Genomic DNA, 21,103 nt, shown 5'->3' with positions numbered 1-21,103 from the left:
GTTCTCAAAGCCACAAAGATCAACGACCACACCACAGACGTCCACACCGACCACCAACGCCAGACCCACCTGACTCCTGTCCCAGCACGGCCCATCTGAGCGAACATGCAAATCGTGATAGCAATGAAAAGAGACTGGAGAGAAAACAAAACAAAAAAAAACAAAAAATGGAGGGATACAGACAGACAAACGACAAAATAACCGAAAAAAGACAAAACAAAAGAAGAAGCAGTGTGATAAAACTGCAAATCAAGCATGGCAGCCGTTATCTGCTGTGGTTATCGTATCAAAACAGTTCAGCAAATGCGTGTGCATAAAAAATGAGCAAACATAAGCAAACTGAGCGATATGGGCAGCGTATGAGCAATCTGAGAAACACAAGCTTGTGAATGGCAGTGAATGAATGTTCAAAGTGAATCATATGTGAGTGATATTCAGGCATTTACCCAATACCACTATTCAGAAATTGGAATAACCACTACTTTATCACAGTACATATTCTAAAGTTTTTTTTAAATATAATTTTTTTTTCCCGATTTTCTCCCCAATTTACAAGCCAATGACCCCAACCAACTCATTAGGAGTTCCCCCTATCACTGGTGATGCTCCAACACCAGGAAGGTGAAGAATAGCACATGCCTCCTCGGATACATGTGAAATCAGCCACCGCCTCTTTTCAAACTGCTGCTGATGTAGCATTACTGAGTAACATCACAGCACACTCGGAGGAAAGCGCAGCGACTCAGTTCTGATACATCAGCTCACAGATGCAGCCTTGTGCTGATCAACATCACTCTTTGGAGCAAGGCCAATTCTTCTCTCTTAGGGCTCTGGTAGCCAATGGCAAGCTAAATAAACAGGATTCGAACCGATGAACTCCTGATCATAGTGGCAGCGCTTAGCCCGCTGGACCACTCTGAGCCCCCCACATATTCTAAAGTTGACACTGACAGTCACACTGTAAACCAAATTGGTATAGTCTAGTAGTAGTATTTTATATCCTAGACAAGCTGCTTTTTTATTTTCTCATCTTATTCATGACTTTATTTATGCACTTCACCTCTATCAGACTTTTAAGTCTTCCCTTCACTGCTGAAACTGAGACTTTGTTCAATGTCAATATGAGCTAAAGGCTAAAGCTATAACCACCAGACACACAAAAGTGGTTCTGGACTAACTGACATGATACAGACATTTCAGACCTTGCATATTTGCTGGGTATTATTAATATTCAGAATATGTTTTTTAGGAGCCTACCTCCTGCAGTTGCTGCCGGACCTTGTTGAAAAGCCGTAGCCAGTTCTCCTTAGCTCTTAGTGCAGGATCCACAGGCTCCTTCACCTCCTCAACCACTGGCTCTCTACACACGGGTATGTAGAATTTATACACACATACACAAATGGGTTCAAACCATTTACAATATATCCTCTGGTCACAATATGCAGTGACAAGCTTATCCAGGGGTCGGCAATTAAGATATTTTCTAAGCTATTATGTGGCCAGGCACAAAAAAGGAAGAGTCTGAATTGTAAAATGAAGAGTAATTGGATAGAGTGCTACAGACTAGTAGCTCTCCAGCCCAGAGGGTTGTTGAACCCAATTGCAGGACAGTTGAATTCAAAGCAGGCAAAACCAAGAAGAAAGGAAAAATAAATAAAAAACAGTGTCGTCAGGGTCGCGCTCCAATACCCTACCGCTCCCCAGGCTAGTGAATTGGGACAGGGCAGGGAAAACACGCCCTTATAAGGAGATAGGGAGCCCAAGAATGGGTGGAAAAATGAGAACCGTCTATTTCCGATGGCCCAACAATAGTAATTGGTTTCAGTGTTAGAGTTCGTCTTATTTTGGCTTTAAAGACAAAGTAATACAAGTGTCATTTTATGTCGATTACATTGATATTGACAATGTTTACAGTATTTACATCTATCCACCCAGAAAAAGAGAGAGCAAGGCTCTCAATCGTGCTTTCTCTCGGACTCCGGCTGCTGATGGCAAGCAGTATGATCCTGGATTCTAACCTGTGATCCTTGAAGCTTATATTCTTATAAAAAAATAAAAAACATCCACAATTAAGCATTACCTCTCTGGTTCGGGCAGTTGCTCCTCCTCTTCTGGTGGTGGTGTAGGAGGAATGCTCTCATCCCTCAATTCTTCCAGAGGAGTCTCTTCTACAGGTACCTCCTCATCCCTTAGAGTTGGCTCCTCGGGTACCAGAAGCTCTTCAGCGATCTGCATCTCTTCTGTTGGGGTAGGGATCTTGGCTGCTGGCTGAGCTTGAGCTTGGGAGTTGGTCATAAGGTCTTGAGTTAATTGAGTTGAGGATTCTTGGGATTTGGCAGAAGTTAGAGGGGCTTGTTGGGTGCCAGGGGCAGAATTCTGGCCTACTGGTGGTGGTTGTTGATGTTGTTGGGGTTGAGGGGCTACAGGTTGGGCTTGTGGCTGTGGCTGTTGGTGTTGGGTTGTAGGTGCAGGAGGTTGTGGGGGCGTAGAGCTGCCAAACCCAAACACAGTGGTCAAAGGCTTGGCCATGGCGAAGAAAGACTGGACAGAGGGAATGGGGCCTGATGAAGAGAACTGCTGCTGGAGAGGGGGTTTCTGTCCTGGAGGCTGCTGGGACTGGGGCTTGGCTTGAGCCTGGTTGGGTGGTTGTTGTTGTTGCTGTGCTGGAATGGATTGATTAGCCGGTTGACCAGGAATTTGATTGGGTGGTTGAGTTGGAACTTGGCTAGGTGGTTGACTAGCATTGTGTCCTTGTGGTGGTGGTGGTTGTTGGTGCAGAGATGCTTGCTTCTCCAGTGGTGGCCTGGTTGTGGACGGCACGCCCAGAGTTGGGGCAGTGCTGGTTGGGGTTGGGGTGTACGGAGGCTCTTGGTCCTCACTGAGAATCTCATCTACAGGGTACAAGTCTTCGTCATCATAGTTAAAGTCTTCCTCTTCACCCTCGTACAGGTCACCCTCTTCAGTATAAGGGTCACCATCCTCTTCTTCGTACAGGGCTCCCTCCTCACCACCATCCTTAATGTAGCCGCCCTCGTCGCTGTACGCGCCTGGCGTCTCGTCCGGGTCCCAGTCGGGGGAGCCCTTGCTGTAGGAGACGGAGGAATGGCAGGAGTGGTAGGAGTCGTTCTCTTCATACAGCTCTCGCTCACCATACTCCTCACTCAGCTGGGAACTGCAGTGGCTCAGCTCTGCTGATGATGCGTAGCTTCCTGTCGGACTGAGTGTCGGAAAGAGAGAAAAGAGAAAGAAACAGACAGACAGACAGTAGTTATTAAGGTATTTAGCAGACGCCCTTATCCAGAGCGACTTACAACAGTACGTCAGTGTTTACTTTAAAATATCCATAGCTAGTTTTTAGAGACTAAGATCAAGAAATACCCAAAGCTTGGTAATATTTAGAACCCTAGGATAAATTAAAAAAATTAGTTTAAGAACAATGTGAAAAGTCTGAAATGAGTCTTCAGTCATTTGAAGACTGTGAGTGACTCTGCTGTTCTGATACCCTGTGGGTGAAGGTCGTTCCACCACCTTGGACCTCCGGCACAGAGAAGAGTCGGGATGTTTGAAGATTGAAGACAAGTCGTGCTGCTGCCTTGTTCTGAACTAGTTGCATGGTTTTGGTGGCTCGCAGTGGAAGACCAGCCAGTAGAGATTTGCAGTAGTCAAGGCTTTGGGATGACAAGAGAGAGGCTGCACAAGAACCTGAGTGGCTTCCTGAGAAACGGTCGAATTCTTCAGAATCTGCATGACCGAGTCAGTCATACACTTGTTTTAAAAGCAGGAAAGAACATTTCCTGAAGAAACAAAATACTAGTTTTTTTAATAAATGGTTGCTACCAACACTCTGCTGATCTATAACTGCGGAGCTTCACACCTGTTGCTGTTAAGACTGCAAAGGGGGACTGACTCCACACTGATGGTTAGGTTTTTAGAATGGGGTGTCCGAGTGTTGCAGAAACGTCTCCAACCAACACTTGGCTGATCGATAACTGCTGTTAGAACTGCAAAGGGGGACCGACTACACACTGATGGTTATGTATTTAGAGTGGGATGCCATAACAGTTACTGGTGGTGCAGCGAGTGTGCATGCAGTGCAGGTCTGAAGGTTAATGACTCGTTTAGGCTGTTTTTTGTTGAATTGGAACTCTGGTTCCGCTGTGTGATGGTCCATCCTAGATGCCTCAGGGCGCAGAAATGCTGACATCACTTCTGGACATGGTTAAAATTTGACTTCTGTTTTGCACCATACGTTTTAAAGGAGAACTTCAGTGTAAAATGGACCTTTGTTGTAGTAAAACATGCTAAAACTACTTCCCTTCCGTTCTCCCACAGTGTTCCGAGATCCAGACATTTTAACAGTTTGTCCAAACACTCTTTAGACTGGGTGACACGGGGCATAATTTGAGCACCACCATTAGTCCTGGCGCTGGCTTGCGTTACAGGATGTAAAGAGTGTTTTTTTAATAAGCTTCTTGTGCACTTTTTAAGTTATTAATGCCTTGTTTTAAATGTCAGAGCTCTCCGGATTCTAGCAAGAAGGTGTGGAGCTACTTTCAGCTGGATAACAGTGGAAAAATCGATTTATTGGGGAAAATTATGCCCCGTGTCACCCAGTCTGAAGGGTGTTTGGACAAACTGTTAAAATTTCTGGATCTTGGAACGCTGTGTACTTTTTTATCATGTTTTCTACACCAAAAGTCAATTTTACACAGGAGTTCTCCTTTAAGTGGCATTTGTGAATAGAACTCCTTATTGTTGTGTTTGAAAGTACACTTCTAAATAAATTAGTAAGTAAATATACCATTTTCTGATCTGTGGTTGTAGTAATTATGTTATAAATGTGCTATAACATTATATTTTTGTACAAAAGCCACAAGGAATTCTTTTATAGCTCTGTTTGGCCGATGATTAGAAGCAGTTGAGATAAACTGTAATACAAGTGATAAGCTGTCCCTTGTGACAATAGAAACACAGAGGAACTGAATATAATGTTGGTGTATGTTGGTCTTCATGAAAAATGAAGAAGATAAAGAGAGAGAAATAGACAGAGATACAGAGAGAGATTGAATTGGGTGGGTTGGGGGTTCTGAGGCTATATTTGATATTGCTGAACAGAAAACAAACACTATAGAGAGAGTGACCCATCCATCAAAGAGATAGAGCATCTTTAGCGGCCGTGGGATGAGTAAAGTGGGAAAATGTCAAGAGCAGCAAGGCTGACTCATCCAACCAGCCCACACACACACACCAAACACACACACCAAACTCACTCCACACACACACATTTCAATCTCTGTTGCCCTCACTCTGCCAGAAGCTATTTATGCATCACCACGACGTGGAGGAGACCTCCGGAATCTTCTGTTCGGAAAGCACGGGTCACTCCCAGCGTGCCAGGCTTTTATATCTCAGTACTGAGCTGAACTGAAATTAATAGAAAACTTTCTTCCTGTGCTTTTTAATAGCAGTGACACAACTGTTTTCCAGGAAGTGCTTTGGAGGCACAGGGCAAAGCGTAATTCTGTAGGCGGAACATTTTCAAACTGGAGGCTTTTAGTGAAACTATTCATCCGAGCATTACATCATCATCATCATCATCATCATCATCATCATCATTATAATAACAAACTCTTCATAACTTGTTTATCTTAACTTTGTTTATTTGTTCTCAGAACCAATCATCAGCATTAGCAGCTCGTTTTAACCCTGACTCTCAACAAGCTTTAGAGAGGCTTTCTATAAAACAACAGAATTAAGAATTCTGAAAATGAAAAACGCATGATAGAGGAGAGGAGATGAGTGGGAAAGAGTGAATTAAGAGGTAAAAAAGTGTAGAGGTAAAAAAAAAACAAAGAAGAAAACACAAGAATGCGACAATTAAAAAAAGGAGGAGAAAGGAGTGAGGAGGGGATGATACAAAGGAAAATAATTGATGAGAAGAGGTGAGACAAAATGAGATGAGAATAGACAAGAGGATATGAGATAAAATGAAATGAAATGAACAACACAAGACTAAATGAGACATGATAAAGCAAGATGTTACAAGATGAGACAAGACTAGATAAGATGAAGTGTACAAATGACTCAAAGGAAAAAGAAGAGAAGAGAAGAAAAGAAAAGAGAAGAGCAGACCAGAAGAGGAGTAATGTGATGAGACAAGATGAGACAATAAGATTAGATTAGATATGATGAGACAAGACAAGATGAGACAAGGTAAAAACAAGACAAGATAATAATAGATGAGAAAAGATGACACGATGAAACGAGAGTAACTAAGAATAGATGAGACAAGCTGAGAATGAGACAAAATGAAATGAAATGAGACAAAACCAAACTAGATGAAGAAAGAAGAGACAAAACAAGACTAGATGGGCTGAGATAACCAGGTAAAAGAAGACTGGATAAGAATAGATGAAACAAGCTGGAACAAGAGACGAAATGAAATGAAATGAGACAAAAGAAGACTATATTAAGCAAGAATAGGCCAAACAAGACTAGATGAGCTGAGATGACAAGCTGAAACAAGACAAGATAAAAATAGAACAGACAAGCTGAGAACAAGGCAAGACAAAATTAAACGAGACAAAACAAGACTTGATAAGACAGGAAGAGACAAAACAAGACTAGATGAGCTGAGATGACCAGGGGAAATGAGACAGGATGAGAATAGATGAGACAAGCTGGAATAAGAGACAAGTTCGGAAAAAGACAAGACAAAATTAAATGAAACGAAACAAAACAAGACAAGATGAAGTAAGAAGAGACAAAACATGACTAGGTAAGCTAAGATAACAATGTTAAAGGAGACAGGACAAGAATAGATGAGACAACCTGAGACCTAAGGCAAGACTAAATTAAATGAGACAAAAAACGAGACTTGTTAAGGCAGGAAGAGACAAAACAAGACTAGATGAGCTGAGATGACAAGGTGAAACGAGACAGGATAAGAATAGATGAGACAAGCTGAGAATGAGACAAAATAAAATTAAATGAGACAAAAGAAGACTATACTAAGCAAGAATAGGCAAAACAAGACTAGATGAGCTGAAATGACAAGGTGAAACAAGACAGGATAAAAAGGAAGGAGACTAGATAATGGAAGAAGAGACAAAACAAGATTAGATGGTAAGATAAGCTGAGAATGAGACAAAGAGAAATGAAATGAGTAAAAATGAGACTAGATGAAGCAAAAATGGTAAAGGGAGACAGGATAAGAATAGGTGAGACAAGCTGAGAATGAGATGAGACAAGCTGAGAACAAGACAAAATTAAATGAGACAAAAAAAACGAGACTTGGCAGGAAGAGACAAAACAGGACTAGATGAGCTGAGATGACAAGGTGAAATGAGACAGGATAAAAATAGATGAGACAAGCTGAGAAAGAGACAAAATGAAATTAAATGAGACAAAAGAAGACTTTATTAAGCAAGAATAGGCAAAACAAGACTAGATGAGCCGAGATGATCAGGTGAAAGGAGACAGGATAAGAATAGATGAGACAAGCTGAGAACGAGATGGGATGAAATGAAATGAGACGAGACAAGATGAGATGACAATAACAGGAGAAAAGAAAAGAGACAAGACAAAATGAGATAAGTAAAGAAAAAAAAGAAAGAGAAAGAGAAGAGAGGAAACAATGAAAAAATCCTTGAAGAAAGAGAAGACAGAGGACAGACATGATGAATGAGCCTATTACAATAGAGGCACAAACACACACGCACACACACACACACACACACACACACACTGACCCACATAAGGATTTAAAAAGACCCCCCCAATAACACACACATGCAGATTTGCTGACAGACACATTCTACAGTATTGATCACTGTATTGGTTACTGAATTATGCATGAAGCAGCCGAGGAAACACAAAACCAGCCTTAACACAAAACACACCATAGTGCAGCAGAACACACACACACACACACACACACACACACTGAGCTAAACAATGCTATCAGGAGGACCATTGCTATGTGAGATGAGCAGTAAGCTGCAGAGAGCAGATGCTGGGAAGTGCTTGATCAGTGTATCTGCAGCTGAAGATGAGCTGCGTGTGAGTGGGAAGAATAGCTGATCTGAGAGCTGTACAGACACTTACGCTCACGCTGAGCCGCCTGCTGGGCTGCAGCATTATCAGGCAATGAGAATACTAAATGACTAAAAGCCTGAACACTGCACGGCGTAATGCTCTCTGTTTTCCGACACACTCCATGCTAATCTAATTTCGGTTTCATGAGTTTAATCAGCCGTGCTCCTGCAGTGTAAACACTTCATTATGGAGCGTGTCTCGTATTTATTAACTCTCAGAAATGTAAAGTTATGCTCTTTTCTCTGCATTATAATTATTGAGTACATTAATTACATAACAAACGACAGGCGTGAGGATTAAACACACCTGACGGCTCGGTGGTGGTCGTAGTCGATGTCGCAGCTGTTGCTGGAGTGGGAGTAGCTGGTGCGGGAGGTGCGGTTCTGGTTCATGGGGTACTGGTGGACGGAGGCGTTGGGCTGGGAGGTGGTGTAGTATGGAGGAGGGATGCTGTTACTGGTCTCGCTGCGGTAGTCACTGTCCCGGTCGTCCACTGCACTGTCTGGATCTTCATCTACAGACAGAGGATATTAATTAAAGAAAACTGCAGGATACTTTATTTGAGTTCAAATCCCATCTGACTGATTGATTAACTGATTAATTAACTAAATGATTGAATCACAAACAGATTAAGAAATTGACTGTTTAACTGAATGACTGGCTAACTGATTGGTTGACTTATCATTGATTGATAAAGTGACTCAATGATCTACAACTGATTGATAGAACGGTTAATTGACAGACTGACTAACTGATTGAGTAACTAAATTATTGATTTCTTGGCTGACTAAATGATTGGTTGACTAATCAATCGATTGATAGGCCAGCTGGCTGGATAACTGGCTGACTGACTAATTGATTGCCTAATTGACGGACTAACTGATCAACTGACTGGTGGATTGATTGATTAAATAACCAATTAACTGATAGACTGAGTATATGACAGACTGCTTGACTACTTAAATGATTATCTGAAAGATTGACTGACAGACTAACTGATTGGTTTACTAATTGATTAATTGATTGAAAGACCAACTGACTGATTGATTTGATTATTATATAATTATTGACTAATTGACAGTCTGTTAGACTGACTGACTGATTGACTTACTAATTGATTCTCCAGTTAATTGACTGATTGATTGACTGATTAAAACTAATTTACTGACTGGTTGGTTGGCTGGCTAAATGATTAACTGAGTTACTGAATGACAAACTGACAAACTGATTGGTTTATGGACTGACGGATTGACTGATATATAGATTGACTGGCTGACAGGCCAACTGATTATCTGAGAGACTGATCAATTAACTAACTCTCTAATTAATTGATGGATGTATTGGTTGATTAACTGATTAATTGACTGACTGAATAATTAATTGATTAACACTGACTAATTTTCTCACTTTTTATAGAATTGATCGACCGAATATCTGTTTAGGTGTTTGATTGATTAATCAATCAATCTATTTAACTGTTTCATTGATGGATTGTTGGACATATTAAATGAGTGACTGACTAACAGAATAACTGATTGTTTGATTGATTGATTGACTGGTTCCTCAATTTCTGCTCTGTATGGTAACTTATTTGGTGTTTTACTTTGTTACATGCCTACTATGTAGCATATAATGACAAATCAACATTGAAAAAGAACTCCTTATCCTTAATAAACCTGTATTAATCACTAGAAGTCCACAAACTTTTGATGAACAGCGTAAGGGACTGAGTGCATCACATTAAAATGTATCCTGGGGATAATCGTATGATTACGGGAAGATTATTGAGGTAGGAAGAGGAGGAGGACAGTGACTCATAGCTGAAGAGCAGAGCGTGGCGCTGTGTCGGGTACGGCTCCAGTAGGAGTTAAACTCTTCATTAGCATTATGCACCGGAGAGCAGGACCAAGGCAGGGCGAGAGGGCGGCGTAACAAATCACCCAACAGCCCAACTGGACACCCGCCAGCAATCCCATCTGCTGGTGCACACAGCAGGCAGTCAGTGTGTACAGAGTGTGTGTGTGTGTGTGTGTGTGTGTGTGTGTGTGTGTGTGTGTGTGTGTGTGTGTGTGTGTGTGTGTGTGTGTGTTATGTGTACTTCGGTTCGATCCAAAACCACTTTTTTGGCGAGCAGCTTTTTTTACAGGCTGCTAAAATGGTCGAGGTCCTCTAACTTAATGAATGTATATTTATCGATCAGCCATAAAATTAAATCCACCTGCATAATACTGTGTAGATTCCTCAATTTACCAAACCAGCTGTAATCCACCAAATAACTCTGACTCCACAAGAGCTCTGAAGGTGTCCTGTGGTATCTAGTAGATTGTGAGGTGTGGCCTCCATGATCTGATCAACAAGACTCATCAATCAGACAATCATGACCTTTTTGTCCTGTCTTGGATCACTTTTGATAGTAGGTACAGACCCCTGCATAACAGGAACACCTCACAAAAGTCCTCACAACCATCACAGATTGGGCCTTTTTTAAATGGCTCAGATTCTTAGCCTTTGCTTATTTGAATATCATTGAAAAGTTAATTAATTTCGCTAATTTAGATCAGAATGTGAAACTCAGCATATAATGTATTACAAGCAGAGAGATCAATTTAAAGCGTTTATTTCTTTTATTATTGATGATTATGGTTTACAGCCAAAGAACCCCCTCCATAAAACTCTCCAAACCATCACTGATTGAGGAAACTTCACTCTAGACTTCAAGCAGTTTGGACTGCGTGTCTCTCCACTCTTCCTCCAGACTCTGCTCCCTTGATTTACAAATGAAATGTAAAATTTACTGATGATCAGTGATGGTTTGAAGAGACATGTCATCTGCTGGTGTTGATCCACTGTGTTTTATCAAGTCCAAGGTGAGATGCAGATTTCATTTTCCAGCAGGACTTGGCACACTGCCCACACTGCCAGAGGTACCAATTGGTCTTAAATAATATTTACATTTTCAGAGAAAATGTCTTTTGGGTTTTCTTTAGGTGTAAGACATAATCATCAACAATTTAAGAAATATTCACTGTAATACATCTATATAATATATGAGTTTCACATTTTAACCTGAATTACTGAAATAAAGTGTTTTATGAATTACTGACTAAAATTTTTTATGCATACTGTTTAATGTTTGTATTGGAAATATGTCATAGAAGGCATTAACACCCACAGCGGACAACACAGTGGGTGGTAGAATTGTCCATGCAAACAAACAAGTGGCTCCAGCAGAACTCATTTGGTGGCAAGAAAATACTCACTTTGTTGATCTCCCCATAGATTCCAGTTACCTGTAAGAGAGCATAAAGAGAACTTAGCATGGTAAACAATACACTCTCAAAACCTCTGGACCTTGTGATGGTATTTTTAAGTAAATATGCTAAAAGATCATGGCTCATATAGAATGGCTCTAAATGCATAGTTTACGACTAGAAAAAAACATTTATGAACAGCAGGAACGCTGACTTGGAATTAAACCAAGCACCTCCGAGTATATCACTTCAGAAACAGCTACAGAACAGTGTCATTTAACACACCACTTTCTTGAAAGTTTTACTTTTACCCCAAAACTCCAATGACTTTGAGAAATGACGTCCGCTGTGAAGTCACTGGCATGTCACCGCTATTCTGGCTCAGTGCCAGTGATCTCTCCTTCAGTCAGCTAAGGGCACAGTGGGTGAAGTCAGTCTTTATGACTCTTCCCGGAAGGCAGACGGTTATCGCTGTGATGCCTCACTGGACTCTGATTAACATGTTGTGGGTTTGGCAGCTGGCCGATGAGAAATCCCCACTGTTGGCCACGGCCAATGACAAACTCAACTGTCTGCTTTAGGCCAATGACAAACTCCTGCTGCCTGTTTTGAGCCAACAAAAATCTCCTGCTGTCTGATTTTGAGCCAACAAAAATCTCCTACTGTCTGCTTTGGGGAAATGACAAACTCCTACTGAGTGCTTTGGGCCAATGGCAAACTCCTACTGTCTGCTTTGGGGAAATGACAAACTCCTACTGAGTGCTTTGGGCCAATGACAAACTCCTACTGTCTGCTGTCTGCATTGGGCCAATGACAAACTCCCACAGTGTGCTTTAGCCCAATGACAAACTCTTACTGTTTGCTTTGGGCCAATGACAAATTCCCACAGTCTGCATTGGGCCAATGAAAAACTCATATTGTCTGCATTGGGCCAATGACAAACTCCTAATGTCTGCTTTGGGCCAATAAAAAAACTCCTTGTATCTGCTTTGGGCCAATGACATCCTCCTTTTGTCTGTCACAGCCAATAACAAACTCCTATTATCTGCCACAGCCAATGATAAACTTCTACTGCCTGCTTCAATCAATTACATAATCCTACTGTCTGTTTAGGCTAATGATAAACTCCTACCACTTGCTTTGGGCCAATGAAAAACTCCTGCTCTCTGATTTTGGGCCAATAGCAAACTCCTACTGCCTTCACACAACCAATGACAAATTCATACTGTCTGCTTTGGGCCAAATACAAACTTCTGCTACCTGCTTTGGGCCAATTACATACTGCTAATGTCTGTTTCAGCCAATGATAAACTCCTACTTTCTGCCACAGTTAGTGACAAACTCCCAGTCTCTGCCACAGCCAAACTTGTATTGTCTGCTTTAGGCCAATGGCAAACTCCAACTGTCTGCCCTGGACCAATGTTAAACTCCTACTGTCTGCGTTTGGCCAATAATAAACTCCTACTGTCTGCTCTGGGCCAGTTAAAAACTCATATTATCTGCTTTGGGCCAATGACAAACTCCTGCTTTGGGCCAATGACAAACTCCTACTGTCTGCTTTGGGCCAATTAAAAACTCCTACTCTCTGCTTTGGGCCAATGAAAAACTCCTACTGCCTGCTTTGGGCCAATGACAAACCAACCTCAACACTGGAAATTTGGAAATTGAGGTTTTAGGGAAACCACTGGTAATACAGGTCAGAAACCACATGATAATTCAGCTACTAATAAGTAAATATAGAGACTGTAAAAGAGAAAACTCACAGCACTGGGTCCCTGGAACGGGTAGAGGCCTCTCCTGCTCCTCCTGATAAGAATACTAGAACAGAAACAAGCATACATGGGATTATTTAACTCAAATTCCTGCATGTATTTTTTCTGTCTTTACTCTTGTAGTATTTTACATGAACAGCCTAATAATAAAATCATTTTGTGGTGTCATTGATGAGTGTATAATTCACTAGTGCTCCTTTTTGGCTTTTCCAGCTTTTTAAAACATATTTACAGACGTTTGTATGCAGTTTGTGGGGTTCTTAACCTAAAAAAGGTTAAAAACACTGAGCTAGTCAATCAGTATAACCAGGCATGGCATCAAAAAACAGCTGAGAGCATCAAAAAGATTCAGATTTTATGAAATGCTTTGAAAAATAGAGTTTCTGCCACTAGTGGTGCTTTTTTTCTGGGTCACAATATTTCAACACATATTGCAAATCTCACCCACCCCTAAGTGACAAGCTGAGAAATGGCACAGTGGCTTTATGAATAGGAGTTCATTACCAGCTGCACAGTTTGTGTAGTGTAGCACAGATACTGCTGAGTTTAATGAATCTGTAGGTTTGCATGAATAATGACTGTGAGCTCCTCATGCTGATGTTGTGCTGTGACGTGTGTGTGGAGGGGGGGGGGGAGGGGGGTATGTGGTTCTCCATATGAGTTGACCTGAACATGAAAAACTGATTAAATCTACACACTGTACATTTAAAAAATAAAAAATAATGTTATTTTTTACATAGTATAAAAAGTACATTGTAAGTCTGAATAAGTTGAATTCACTAAATAAATGTAAGTACTTAAATAACGTTCAGTAAAGTCATTAACTTAATTATACTTAAAACTTTTACTTATTATGTCTAAATTGTAATTCAATTTAATGTATGTTTTTAAATTATAGCAGAAGCTTTATATTGCTAATATATAGTAAATTAGTCTACTTTGTGTTTTTGATTTAATTTAAGATTTAAATTAGATTTGAAATACTCATAAAAATTAGAACAGCAAAAAACACAGAGAACACAGAGCCAGCAACTCAGAAATTCACAAATTATGCTTGTTCTTACAGCCAACAACATCGAGACCAGATCTACAATTTTACCTAAGGTAGTCTGGGGGAATGACTACACACTGATGGTGACTAAACTCAGCTAACTCAGAATAGTTGAGTAATGCTTAGAAACGCATAATTTTACATAAAAGAGACGTAATTTATTTGAGTTCAAACTAATTGTGGATTTACAGTATAGAAGTGGAACAAATCTGTGGGATTATCTGTTTTTCCATAATTTTACACAAAATCACTGTTATAATTACTGTTGTATTGTTCATAACTTAAAAATAAATATGATTTTTTTTATATAAAAATAGAATTTTCTGGCAGTAGGGGTGCCAGACAATGCCAGTTAAAAAATGATAAATTAATGTTTAATAACTGACTGAAAAATTACTGTTTTCTTTTACGGACATATTCTGGCAGCCCTGCTGTCAGAAAACTACTGTTTTAATACTTTTATTTTTTAATAAAGCGCAGAGGTTACATAATTGGCACAGTCATAACTCAAAACTGTGTGTGTATTTGACTAATGCTGATCATGATGGTAATTGGTAGGAATTTACAGCAGGACGCAGCTCATAGAGAAGTAAAGTAATATAACTTGAAGGAAAATTTCAGACATGGACCCAATTTCATGGTGCTTGGCTTCAGTGCAGAGGGGGAATCGTGAAGGACAGAGAGAAACGAGTGTGAGAGGAAACCCTATCAGCCTGGACTTACATCCTGGTCCCGCATGGCATTGAGCTGTTCCAGTTTCTTAGCCCAGTATCGAGCCTCCTCTTCAGGGATATCTGTGGGAATCATCACAAACACGCACTGTTAGAAGAAGAAGAAGAAGAAGAAGAAGAAGAAGAACCAGTGGAATTTGACTTCCCTAGAATTACTCCTGGAATTATCTGCAAAGCTCCCAACACTAGGAGGATAAGGACAAGTGTATGCCTCCTCCGATACATCACTACCTTTTGAACTATCGCTGATGCAGCATCACTACGCACTCTGAGGAAAGTGCTGGATCCCCAGCTCTGATACATCAGCTAACAGAAACCTGTGCTGACCAGAATCATGGTCTTGAGTGATAAGAGGAGAGTGCACCATCTACCCACTGGAGAGCATGGCCAGTTAGTTGTGCTCGCTCAGACTTTGGTTGCTGATGTCAAACAGCATGATCCAGGACAGTGTCTTAGTCTGCGGAGCCATTCAAAGCATGAATATTGTCTTTACACACTAAGAGAGCATGGCTAGTTAGTTGCGCTCTCTCGGACTCTGGCTGCTGATGGTGAGCAGCATGATCCAGAATAGTGTCTTAGTCTGCAGAGCCATTCAGAGCACGAATTCTGTCTTTACACACTAAGAGGGCATGGCTAGTTAGTTTTGCTCGCCCTGACTCTGGCTGCTGATGGCGAGCAGCATGATCCAGGATAGTGTCTTAGTCTGTGGAGCCATTTACACAGAGTTCATTACTTGAATTTCTTGCCTCTTAATGTGTTTGAGAGCATCAGTTGTAAAGTTGTGAAGAGGTAGAGAGAAATTTGAGTAATGTTCTAATCCATATTATGGCAAGAACTACTCAACTATGTAAAGAAAAAAAAGGTCAATGTAAAACATTTCAAGACCTTTGAAAGTGTCTTTAGGTGCAGTCGCAATGACCATCAAAAACTTTATGATAAAACTGGCTCTCATCAGCTTCACCTCAGGAAAGGAAGAGCAAGAGTAACCTCGGATGCACAGGATAAATAGTCTACATATTTCCTTTAGTGTTCCTTCATAGTCTGGATGACTTAATTATTAATTGACAATGTAAAAAAAGGAAGAAGAAAAACATTATATGAGAATTTTTGACTGGTACTGTATGTCTTGGGCTAAAGGCTAATCAAGAAGAAGGAGGTTCAGGACCAGAAGGATGCTGGTTTGATTCCTAGGAACAGTTTCCACAGCTAAGCCCCCTAGATGGTCACTAAGCTCATCAACTTCTTCAGTCATACTCACACACACATGCATACAAACAAACCCACACCCACGTGAAAACAATGCTTGTTCATGTAGAGAGCGCTATGTCTTTTCGCCCGCTGTAACCTTATGTCAGTGCAGCTCTTCTTGGCCAGGAAAACAATGGGTCAGTGCTGTATACAGAACTGATGAGTTTCCCAGTTTCCAGGAGATCAGCTATGTGCTGCGCTCTGCGTTTCTGAAACTAGGTCTGCCTCTACACAGGTTGTGTATTTTTTGTGTATTGACCCGTTGCCCCAGGATAGATTTTTGAGGCTGCCCTGTTTTCTTTTGTGCTTTTTTGGAGCTGTATAAAAGTGCTGCTTCAGTGCTGAACTCATCACACATCAGCCTGTGTTAGGTCACAGGAAAAAAAAAAGTTGTTGAATGTGCTCTAGGTTCTGCAACTAATGATTATTTTGGTAGTCGACTAATCTGATTATTATTTTTTCGATTAGTCGATTAGTTAACATGCCCATACAGAACTAACTTAAATACAATGCACAAAAAACTTGAATGGTTAACTGTTGAAGACAGATGGAAATCAAGCCTGGTGAGATTCATAAAGAATATACAAGAGCAACAACATCCAGTGGATTTTTATCATCAATTAGAGCAAGTAATAGAGAGAGAAACCAATACCAAAAGAGATTTAACCAAACATTATTTCAGATTACCAAAAGCTAAAACTAACTACATGTGTAAAACAGTAATTTATAGAGCTATTAAAGAGCGGAATTATTTACCAGAATCATTGACTAAAACTGATAGCAAAACACAGTTTAAAAAACGAGTGAAAAAACATTATCTAACCAATATTAAAGACAGTAAATCCTAACAATTAAATTGAACAGGTCAAGGAAGTTGTGCAAGGGAAAATCAGGATTGAATAGAGGTGTTGAGGTGTCTAGGACACACTAGATTATTATTTCTTTGTTTGTTTGTTTTTTGTGTAACTTTTTGTGTAGTTAATATTCATTTTTTATGTATATATATGGAAATGTGAACATACTCTTTTGTATATGTGTGTGTGTGTGTGTGTGTGTGTGTGCTTATGACTAAAATGTATTATTTGTTAATTGTTTTGTATCTTTTGTCTGTCGGACCCCAGGAAGAGTAGCAGCTATTGCGATAGCAGCTAATGGGGATCCAAATAAAACAAATAACAATTCTACTGTTCTACTGATTCTACTGTTATAGTCCTGTAATAAGAAGTTATTACTATTAATAGTCCCTTACCCAGTGGCAGTTCGAAGCGTGTGTCGAGTAGCACCCGGTGGAATGTTGGGTCTTTGGTGCCGCAGATTTCATTATCCGCCATGATAACCTGCGAGTCCAGCGTCAGCCACTCTCCTGGACCCTCCTGTTAGAACACAGAACCAGTGTTGGTGAAAGAAGTGTGACTGGCACAAAATGTCAAATGGGAACAGTTAAGATATACAAGGTTTATATTTTAGAATTAAGAGAGTAGTTTTAATTAATTGCTGTGATTAATCTAATTCAGCACTAAATTTAACACTATATCTAATTCAACACTTTTTTTTTTGCCCGTCACCAACCCCCCTTGTTGGAGGCCTAAAACTTTATTTCACTCTATAACAGAGGTGGAAAAAGTACTGTAAAATTGTAATTAAATAAAAGTACCTTTACTTTGCTAAAAATCTACTCGAGTAAAAGTAAAAAAGTACTCAATTTAAAATTTACTTTGAGTAAAAGTTACATAGTTACTTTTACTTATTTGATGTAAAAAAGTACAAATCATAAATTAAATAATTATTAAATTAAATAATTCGGACCTTTCGGGCAGTATTTGTTCAGACCACCCCACAAAACTTCTTCAAGAACAAGTGGCATAGGTTTCTATAATCCAATTTTTGTTCTTTACTGTTAAAAGGTTATGGTCATATAGGTGTCTATAAATCGTATTTTTATAGTTTTACAGTTCATTATTATATTTTAACTTACCATTGCTATGCTTTAACTGCTATTTACATGTTTTTTTTTTACATCCAAGAAGATTGTTTAATGTTCCCAAAAAAACCTAAGGAATTATCATTAAAAACATGAAAACATACAAAAAGAATGTTGGTCGGCGCATGCGCAGTGCTGTAAAGAAGCACATTTCGATGGGTAGCATAACTCGACAGAACACCGGTTCCCCCGAGCACAGCTGATTCACACAGCATCTCTCCCACTAACCATAATAAACACTGCTGGGAAAAGTTCAGCTGCGCTGCCATGGAGAACAAAATTTAATTTTTGTTTTAATTCAAAATTTTTTTTTTTTTTTTCCCAGCATTTTATTTTTTACTCAATAACGGGGAGTTTTCCAAAGTAGCAAAGTAAATTACTTGTGTCAAAATGTACTTGAGTAAAAGTACATTTTGACACAAGTAATTTACTTTGCTACTACTAATTACCTAATTCAAAAACTACTTTAAAAATTACAAACTACTCGTAAAATCTACTCAATTACTGTGAGTAAATGTAATTAGTTACTTTCCACCTCTGCTCTATAATAATGCATTGTTCTCAAGGGAGGACATATAAACTGTGTCACAGATGGAAGGATGAGTGGACGGACCTAATTGCAGGTATAAATGAATTAATAAAACAAACAAGATAAACAAAAGCAAAAGAGAAAGCAAAACATGGGTAAACACACAAAAAAACAAGACTGGAATAACTCAACTATAAAAACCAGACCAGTGAAATCAAACTAAGAAGCTCAAACAGATTCAAGATTACTAAGCAAACAGACCTGACAAGAGACTCAACAAGGAACACTGAAATAAAGGGGCTTATATACACGATGAGGGTGAGAAACACCTGAGACCGGTAACAAAGGGGTGGGAATAATCAGTGGCGCAAAAAGGGGGTATGCAGCCTATGCGAAGCATAGGGGCGCTGCACTAGAGGGGGCGCCAAATCAAAGCCCCAAATAAATTTCCTCTCCAAAAAAAAACAGCCAATCAGCTTGCTGGTTTGAGGAGCGCGGTGGGAAAGTAATGACAGGACGCTGACGATTTTAAAACATATCTCCCCAACCCCCCACCCCCCATAAAACGTATCTCTCCCTGAACTTCTCCATGCAGTGTTTATTACAGTTAGCGGGAGAGACGCTCCGAGCTGGGCTCTGTGTGCGCAGCTCGGAGGAACCGGTGTTCTGTCGAGTTATGCTACCCATCAATATGTGCTTCTTTGCGGCACTGCGCATGCACCAACCATGTTTTTCATAATAATTCCGTAAATTTTTATTGGGAACATTAAACAATCTGTTTTAATATTAAAAAAAAACATGTAAATAGCAGTTAAAGCATAGTAATGGCAAGGTAAAAAAATAAAAATTACCTGTTAAACTATAAAAATACAGTTTATAGTCACCTATATGACCATAACCTTTTAACTTTTTAAAAGTAAAGAAAAAAATGGATTATAGAAACCTATGCCACTTGTTCTTGAAGATGTTTTATGGGGTGGTCTGGACAAATACTGCCTGAAAGGTCCAAATTATTTAATTTAATAATTATTTAATTTATGATTTGTTGTACTTTTTTAAATCAAATAATTAAAAGTAACTATGTAACTTTTACTAAAAGTAAATATTAAATTGAGTACTTTTTTACTTTTACTCAAGTAGATTTTTAGATGGGTACTTTTACTTTTACTTGAGTAGAATTTTAGCAAGGAAAGGTACTTTTACTTAATTACAATTTTTCAGTACTTTTCCACCTGTGATTGGTTCCAAATGTGGTAAAATCTTTCATTTTCATTTAGAGAAATTACTGCCAGTGAAACCACAAAATCAAAATTAACATCTTCAGTATTTTTGGCTACATGTTTACATCAAGAATGCTCAAAAACAAACAAAAAAAAAATACTAAAAAGCTCAAAAAACAAATTTAAGTGCCAAAAATAATACAAATATAAAAATAGCTCTTGGGCTACACCCAAACACCGCTGTAACAACGTCATCCCTCCCCCAGCTTTCACCTGCATCCCTGCTACTGCAGATCTGAGAGACACATAAACTTCTTTATAGATTCAGGGACCCAAACACTCATTCATAATTAAGGGCAGGTGGTTTATTATTCATACAAAGTTCCAAAAAGCAAGCAGAAAAAGCTCAGGGTCATTTATAAAACATAAAAAACGACATAAAAGCTGCAATCCCAGCTTTACAGAGTCGCTTTAAAGCAGCCCTCAGTCCGCTTACATAACTGAGTGTGTGTGTGAGTGTGTGTGTGTGTGTGTGTGTGTGTGTGTGTGTACAAGAGTCACACTGTCAGCTGAGCTCAGCTCAAACAAAGACGTGTCACAGAGGGGAATCTGTAAGTTCAAAAGCTTAAGTGTCTGTAAATGAGGTGCCACTCCTGCTCAGCACTAACTGAATCCCAGCCCTGCAAACAAACCTGATACACTGAGAAAGAATAGAAGAGCTCGATTATGTAATAAATATTAATATTAGATGAAACATCCAGTCATTTGAAGGGTTGGTTTGGGAAATAAATCAAACTAAGACAATTTCCTGATAAATTTGTTTATAAATACAGAATTTGTGCCCTGGAGATACAAGGCTAATGTACACTATATGGACAAAAGTGTTGGGAGACTGCTCATCCATTTTTGCTTCCAAAAATTTTATTAAAAAGAGTTTATCCTGCTTTTGGTGTCTCAAAAAGCATTCTACTAGATTTTGGAGCATTAATGCATTTTAACAGTATTAATTGCCACCCTATCAAATGCATTGGATGGGGCACCATCATTCCACTATCATCATTCCCGGTGCACAATTAAAGCAGAAGCAGACTTCTACTCTGATCAACGATGATGACTGATGATTTTTCTTATGTAGTTTTCATTTAAACTAAGAGATTGGTAAATAAATTATCATATAAATGATAAATGTGTCATTCTGCTGTATTTAAGGCTAAGAACCTTAA

General features: G+C 39.5%; 1 protein-coding gene across 1 annotated transcript in view; it reads right to left on the bottom strand.

Annotated features, from left to right (window-relative positions):
- LOC103031140 (protein unc-13 homolog A) overlaps nt 1-21,103 on the bottom strand; it is an 80,211-nt gene that overhangs the window by 37,746 nt on the left and 21,362 nt on the right. The window contains exons 5-11 of the mRNA XM_049478866.1: nt 17,400-17,523; nt 14,895-14,965; nt 13,112-13,166; nt 11,358-11,387; nt 8,404-8,611; nt 2,081-3,217; nt 1,258-1,360 (exon numbers count right to left, since the gene is read on the bottom strand). Coding sequence (XP_049334823.1) covers nt 1,258-1,360; nt 2,081-3,217; nt 8,404-8,611; nt 11,358-11,387; nt 13,112-13,166; nt 14,895-14,965; nt 17,400-17,523 — 1,728 coding nt within the window. The remainder of the gene's footprint in view (nt 1-1,257; nt 1,361-2,080; nt 3,218-8,403; nt 8,612-11,357; nt 11,388-13,111; nt 13,167-14,894; nt 14,966-17,399; nt 17,524-21,103) is intronic.

Source organism: Astyanax mexicanus, chromosome 4 (assembly GCF_023375975.1).
Source record: "Astyanax mexicanus isolate ESR-SI-001 chromosome 4, AstMex3_surface, whole genome shotgun sequence".
NCBI lineage: Eukaryota > Metazoa > Chordata > Actinopteri > Characiformes > Acestrorhamphidae > Astyanax > Astyanax mexicanus.
This window is presented reverse-complemented; position numbering and strand designations above follow the sequence as displayed.